We start from the raw sequence: 7,732 nt of genomic DNA, 5'->3' as shown, positions 1-7,732 counted from the left end.
AAAAAAAAAAAAAAAAAAAAAAAAAAAAGTTGGAGGCCATGTGTGTTACAACTCAGGCAGAAAATTTGTGTACATTTTACTCATGTCTTAAGGCTTTGTGTAGGCTGAACTTAAAGGCAGTGGACTACTTAATCTAGTAAAGGAAATTTCAAGACAGCTCAGTGTTCAGGTTGTGGCATGGATACTGATGGGTAAATTTAGCTAGTTCTACAGTGAGTGTCAGGAGCAAAATGCAGAGCCAAATGATATAAAGTCTTACCAGAAAGGAAGCACTTGCCTGTATAGTTGGGGCAAAGGAGAGTATGGTTGCTGAAATGATTAGCATCAAAAATAATCCAAATATTTTGCTTCAAGATAATAAGAAAGATGGCCTGAGGGGGTGAAAGGTGGGTAGGGGTATGGGGAAAACTAAGAACCAAGATACATCATGTAAAGGTACAAGATCCCAATGATGAATGTAACTGTATGGTATACCTAAAAAGTACCAATAAACTTAATAATAAAAAAGTGGCTTAAGGTACCTCAAAAATCAGCAAGAAGGCCGGGGATTTAGCTCACCAGTTCGGTGGCCTGCCTTGCAAGCACAAGGACCTGAGTTCAATCCCCGGTACCAAAAAAAAAAAAAAATCAGCAAGGCCCAATGCATCACAGGTTTAAAGGTGCAAACGAGTAAGAGAGCTGATGAAGAAAGGCAGCCCTGATAAAGAAAGATGACCTAAGTAATTGGCTCATGGGATTTATTACATCATGACCACGCTCAGCCATCTAGGCACTCAGAGGCCATTACATTTACAGTCTAAGGGGATCCAGCTAGTACTGCTATTGACAGCAGACCTTGGTGTCATCTACACCATGGTTTTTCAGACATGCGGAGTACAAGAGTTGTGAGGTCATGGAGTTTTACACTGAGACTTCAGCAGAGCCCTGGGAGGCCACTCAGTGTGCCCCTGAAAGGGCAATGCGTGAAGCTGTGAGACGGAAGCTAAAAGTGTAGTAAAGACCCAAGAAAATTAGAGATGCCAGCAATGTGGACCATCTGCCGAGGAGAATTTCAGGCAGGAAGAGGAGACAGCTCAAGGGAGAGGCTATGTGAGTAGCAACTAGCAAGGTCATAGGGGTGAAGCTGCCAAAGCCCTCTGGAGTTTAATCTCACCACAGCCTGGCTCGGGTACTGGCCAGGAGAACTACAAGATTAGCAGTTGCCCGCCAAGATTTTGGTCCTGCTTTGGTCCCATTCCTGTCTATCCTCCTCTTTCTCCTTTTTGGAATGGGAATTTTTACCCTGTGCCATTATATCTTGGAAGTAGTTAACTTTCATTCTGATTTGTTTTTCCTCATTGAGTTTATCGGTACATTTTAGGTATACAGTACAGTTACATTCATCACTGGGATCTTGTACCTCTACATGACAGGTCTTGGTTCTCCCATTCTTATTTTTATAGGAGCTTATATCTAAAAGTCTGCCTTGAGTCTCAGAGAGAACTTTGGACTTGGACTTTTAGGAAGATTTTGTTAAGATTTTGGTGACTACTAGATATGGACCAAATGCATTGCACATAAGCAGATGAGATGGATCCGTGCAGGCTAGGGGTGGAATGTTACGGTTTTTACAGCCAAATGTCCCCCCCCCACCACCAAAATATGTGTTTGGAAGGTGATTGGATCATGGGGGTGCTATATTCATCAGTGAATTCATCCACTGCTGAGTTTAGTAGCTAAATGTGCTGTTAGGTGGTAGGAGCTTGAAGGAGGGTCACTGGGGTTGTGACCTAGAAGGCTGTCTCTTGTCCTTTGTTTGTCTCCTTGCTCTCCGCTTCCTAACCACCATGGCATGAGCAGATTAGCTCAGTCGTGATCTCCCACCGTGCTGTTTCTATGTCGGAGCCACGACCCCGGAGGCATTAGGTATTTCGTTTCAGTAGCGGGAGGATGATGCGCACAGAGAGCTACATCCCAGTGCTTCCCGATGCTTTGATATGCACACAAACTGCTCGAGGTTTCTTAAAGTGCAGATTCTAATAATTCAATAAACCCAGGGCAGGAGCCAAGATTCTTTAACTCCACCCAGCTTTCGAGCGATGGCCACTCGGGCTCTGAGACCACACTGAGTGGCTGGCGGCGTTCCTTCCTGAGAAGAACCCCAAGTCTGCAGTCAGACAGACCGAGCTTCTATGACCTTGGGCAACTTCTCACCCTTCCCTGAGTCTTCTTTTGTCTCTTGAATGTGAAATAAAGGCCCACTCATTCTACTTGTTCTTATGTATTGTCAGTTCCACTGAGGCCACGGAGCGGCAGGAAGGAAGCCGTGGGAGTCACGTGGAACAGAGGTAGGAACTGCACATCCCTACTCCGACTGCGGCTATGGATTTACCATTTTTGACAAGTTTTACTAGACTTTTCCCTTAAAACCTCTCTTGGTTGAATATTTATTTACACCTAGGTGTAATGTTATTTTTAGGATTAAAGACTGCAAAGTCACCACTGACTCTTCCCACTAAGAAAACTCATTTTCACATGCTGAGTGGAGCAGGTGTTTACTTAGCTCAACAACCACCTGTTCAACCTGGCATCAGATGTCCCTGACATTCATTCTAGCTTCATGGTCTTCTGATAACTGGGCTCTGGTTTCCTTCTGAAATCCTAACACCTCCCGGGTCCTCTGATTCTCATGGTGCGGCTGCCTTTTGTATTTCTGAGCTTCTGTTCTGACTCCTTGTCCTGGGGATCCTCCAACTGGAACTGGGCTTTGTTCAGAGTCTTCTGGGATCTGAAATCCTACTTCTGAACTCAGCATGGCATGAGATACTAGAAAGACCTACCCAGCATCCACTGTTTGTGCTGTAGCCGTGCCTGACAGTGATTCTCCACCGCTACCTAAAAGTACCCGAAACACCTACCCCTGCCTAACCCCAGGTTCCCATCTCTGCATCCTCTCAGTTATGTTGGCTCTAAACAGCTGAGCAAGCATGACCATCTATCTGGGCTTTTAAAGGTTAAGATTGGGCTAGGAAGGAAACCAAAGAGAGTGCCAACATTAATATTTTGAATTGTTGAGGACAATTACCTCACAATGGAATAAAAATTCCTCCCAAACTGTGCTTCCCAGTGTACAAACCATGCACTTACCTGACAGTTTAGGCATTACAATCTCTACTTCCAGAAAAAGTTCAGAGACGCCACACATCTTTACTTGGTAAACATCTGAGCCAGGACACAAACCTGACTGCCAGCTCGCTGCTGACAAACCTGCTTCACCTTTACATTGTTGTGGACGTTCAGAGTCGCTACTCACATTTTGCAGCTGAGGGCAGGAACAGTCGAGGGTGTCCGTGGGCAGCGAAGCAATAAAGCCACAAACAGACAACTTGGCCACTTCCTTGGGATGGGACGGCTCGTAGAAAGGCACCTTCAGAAGATGGTTCAGGCTACCATGAGTACCATTGTTCGGTGCAGGCTGAATATGTAGAAGATCTGATTCGGAAAATAAGTTCCAAGGAGCTTTAAATTAGAAGGCAACAACTCCCACGCAGGAGATGGGGAAAACTAAAGAGCTGCTGGTTGCATTTCTTTGATAAACTCTGCTATAATGCACTCAAGCACTGCACAAGCCTTCAGCTCCCTGGCTTTCAGCTCAGTCTTCGCATCTCGTCTGTCTACTTGGAATATTCCTCACAGATGAGCCATGGGAACTTTGGCGAACTTCCTCTGTTCCCGCAGAGAAAAGCTTCACTGCTTAAACAATCACTTTGTTTAAGCAAAGGATGGTTCTGCAGATGTGATGTGTACGCCTGTAATCTCAGCACTCAGGAGGCTGAGGCAGGAGGACTGCCATGAGTTTGAGGCCAGTCTGGACTACATAATGAGTTCAACCCTAGCCTCCGCTACATACTGAGACCCCGTCTCAAAAAACAAACAAAAAGCTTGTGGTTTTAGCCATGTTTATCCTATTTTGAAAAGCTGGAAGTTTTCATTTGTTTTGCTAAATTTTCTTAAATTTAACTACCATATAGTAATGAATAGAAACACTTGGTTTCCTAAGATCTAAAGTTTATCATTCCTACTAAAGCAAAAAGAAGACCTTTGCTTGTAAATGTATTCATGTATACTTACCACACATTAAATTATAGACTTCAATATTTTCAAATGGTTCAACTTCCATTTTCTCTTTAAAACTGGGTCCATGTGCCAAAAAGATAGCCTAGGAGACAATGGTCATATTACGACTCTGTAGCATCTACCCTCACAGATAAGCATAGAAGAAGCTCCTGTGCTGACTCTCCCGCCAGTATCTTAGGCCTTTGTAAGGATTTCTCTCAAGATTGGAAAATGACTTTGAAATTGTTTCCCCTGGGATGTCCCAGTGCCGATCAATACAACCCATGTCGGGTTGACTTCTGTTTCCAGTGGCTTCATTAGACTTGGGGGACACAGAGAGTGGACCACCCACACCACCATCTTTCAACCACAAATGGACAATCACCTTCAAATAGCACCATCTACCTTGCCAAACTGTTCGTTTCATTGCTCAAAGATGTTTTGCACGACTTCCTTTACATTTTCAATACAGACCTTTAGTATAGTTTTGCTGTTGTTGCTGCTGCTATTTTGTTCTTTTGAGCTAGGGTATCATTATATATAGAGTCCTCAACTCACTATGTACACCAGGCTGCCATCAAATGTGGCAATCCTCCTGCCTCAGCCTCCCGAGGGCTAGAATTACAGGCATCAGCCACTGTACCTGGCTGAGACCTAAGTAGATTTGTATTTACTTAATTCACTCTCACTTTGTATTACTTATAATAAGTCTAATTATTTGAAATTGTAATCAACTAGAAGAAAAATATCAAAAGTAGATAAGCATTCTTTTTTGTTAGCAGCTTCATATAAATTTTTTTCCTCCAAGATAATCAGTAATGAATTGGAGGCATAGGTTATTTCTTGCAATCATGAATTGTCATACAGCACTCTAAATAATAGAAAAATCTGTTTCTAGAGAATTTTCAAATATTTACAAAAGGATACAACTCACCATGACAATGCTGAGGTGGTGTGTTCGTGAACAGTCTAATACACATTCGTGTGTATATTTGTGTGAGTGTGATAAATGAAACTAGATAAGACAATTGGGTTGCAGAAAACAGAAAGCTCTGCCTGAGGCAGCACCAGTGCATTTCCTTCATGGGCTTTTCTGTATATGTTCCTCCTCCTCCTCCTCAAACTCCTGGTCTTTCTCTCTTCCTTGCCTGAGCTTCTGGGTCTAGCTCTCTTTCCTTTTTCTCCTCAACACCTCCAAATAAATAGGAGTGTCCCACATTCAGTACTTGATCTACAAGCTACACTCCATCCCTGAAGACCTCACCAACTTCCATGGGTTTTAAATTTCTAAGGAGATTCTGGAAGATGGCAGAGTGGTAAACAGCAGAGAAACAGCCTCTCTGAGATTCTGAGTCCAGACTCTGGAAAATAGTAATGTGAGGAGGGAAGTGGGTCCCTGGGACCCAGCAAGGATCTAAGTGAGGATGAAGCCTATGGAGAGAGCAAAGAGAGCAACCTCAGCTCAGAAGAGGGAGGTGGCAAGTGGTACTTAACACTGAGCCCTGACCCACTGTATGGGAGGACCGATTGTGCAGACCCACAGTGACTAATGGTCACCCTAGAGGCCTCCATGAAAGAATATCATAGAGGGGTGGATGCAATGCACAGCAGTGGCTGGTGAGTTATTTGGGTTCAGATGTCCCCCAGAAGAGGGCGATTGGCTGATCGCTAGGAACTCAGAGCAGCTACAGGCTGGCTCGATGAGGGTGAGGTGGAGCCGAGTTCAGGTCAGCAAGAGGTCAAGGAGCCAAGCTCAAGCCAACAGGAGGTACACAAAGTGTTATAGGATGAACAAATTAGGTTCCAATCTCACAGAAAGAAACCAACCTGAGCTTCAGTAGAACAAAAGGTGCAGGCCTACTGCAATTCATCAACACAGATCTGTGTGCCCACTCTGTGTACCAGTGACAGCAGAGACACATCCGGAAGTGGACACTTCTTTCCTTTTCTTTTTTTCTTGATTGTTCTTGTTTTTATATGAATCTGAACACTGTTTCTAGATTTGTTATTTTGTTCTGCTCTTGTTTTTATCTCTTCCTTCTCTCTTCTCTTCCTTCACCAGTTTCCCAAAAGTTTTCATAACCTCTGTCTTCCAACCTTGCTTCTAATGTCTTCTTTTTCTATTTCTCTATTTTTCCCCCTAAACACTTTCAAATTTTCCTCTCCTGGGGATATAATCCCCATGTGCAGGGCATCTTATACAATTTACTATATACAATTTTCTGCTTTTAGATTTTGCCATATAATCACAGATCTAGTTCATATAAATAAGGGGGTAAATTAATAGTTACCACAGGGAAAGAAATCGTCAACACAGTTTGTCATTTTCCAGGATGTGTTTGATGCTGTAGCTATCACTGACTGTACTACTTTTTAGCCAAGGTGACATACTGTTCTGACCAGTTGTTCTTGGTAAGCCAAGACCTCATTGCCTAAGGGTCATAAATAATACTACAGACCAGTGCCAAAGAACCAAGGGCTACGTGAAACAGGCAGCAACTTCTCATATCCAATAAATTGAAGAGGTAGGATCTTGCAAAAGCCCAAAAGCCATCTACATCTGGAAGAGAAGTATTCATTTCCTAAGGGTTCTAAAGAATAGCAATAAAGTTACTTGCCATAAGCAATTTACTAGCATCAACCCAGGAATGAAACTGAAACAAAACAGAAAATGAGAAGACATAGAAGTAAGACGAAGCCCCAGGCTTCCAGCTCACCCGAGGCAAAACCAGGACTTGGAACAAGGTGAAAGCCACCCACCCACTCTCTGAAGTAGCAACAGTGGAAGTAACGATGCAGATGAATGAGGCTTGAGAAAAAAAATCAAATCAGAAATAATTTCTCAGATAACTACAGAGATGGTGACCACAATGAAAGACATGGTTAGTGACTCTAGAGCAGATAAAGACCAAAAAACAAAAAAACAAAAAGCAAAATATAGAGGAGCTTGGGAAAATGATGGAAACCATGAATACTCAGTGGAATCCATGAGACAGATTCAAACAGATACCTAGAAGACTAAAAATTCCATTGGAAGTTCATGCAGCAGAATGAGCCAATGTGAGGACAGAATATCAGATATGGAAGACAGGACTGCAGTTAGCAAAAATGAAAAAAAGATTTCTTAAAAATAACAGTGGACCATGCGCAATCAATTCAACAGCTGCTAGACCATGCAAGGAATAACATAAGATTGATTAGAGTCAATGAAAAAACAGGAAATAGTGCAAATGACATAAAAAATCTGTTCCCAGAAGTAGCAGAAAACTTCCCATGCAGGGAAAAAGAAATTGACACAGATAAGTGAGGCATATAACTCTAATTAGCCATAATCAAAGACAAAAACACTACACCAAGGTACAATAGTCAAGATTCCAGAAATTCAACACAAGAATGGAATATTAAAAGCTGTTAGAGAAAACAAACAAATGAACTATAAAGGAAAGCCAATGACAATCACAGCAAACTTCTCAATACAAATCCTCAAGTCAAGGACAGCATAGAGTGAAGTATTTCAAGCCCTAAAAGAAAATAGTCTTGGGGGCTGGGGATTTAGCTCAGCGGTTCGGTGGCCTGCCTTGCAAGGACCCGAGTTCAATCCCCGGTACCAAAAAAAAAAAAAAAAAAAAAAAAAAAA

General features: G+C 42.6%; 1 protein-coding gene across 2 annotated transcripts in view; it reads right to left on the bottom strand.

Moving 5' to 3' along the window:
• The window catches only part of Enpp3 (ectonucleotide pyrophosphatase/phosphodiesterase 3), a 74,769-nt gene that overhangs the window by 18,329 nt on the left and 48,708 nt on the right, over positions 1-7,732 (bottom strand). For both annotated transcript variants that reach the window (XM_010639120.3, XM_010639119.1), the window contains 2 exons: positions 4,111-4,198; positions 3,293-3,471 (listed from right to left, as the gene is read on the bottom strand). In XM_010639120.3, the coding sequence (XP_010637422.1) occupies positions 3,293-3,471; positions 4,111-4,198 (267 nt within the window). The remainder of the gene's footprint in view (positions 1-3,292; positions 3,472-4,110; positions 4,199-7,732) is intronic.

This window comes from Fukomys damarensis, unplaced genomic scaffold (genome assembly GCF_012274545.1).
Source record: "Fukomys damarensis isolate Sample0158 unplaced genomic scaffold, DMR_v1.0_HiC HiC_scaffold_14, whole genome shotgun sequence".
Lineage (NCBI taxonomy): Eukaryota > Metazoa > Chordata > Mammalia > Rodentia > Bathyergidae > Fukomys > Fukomys damarensis.
This window is presented reverse-complemented; position numbering and strand designations above follow the sequence as displayed.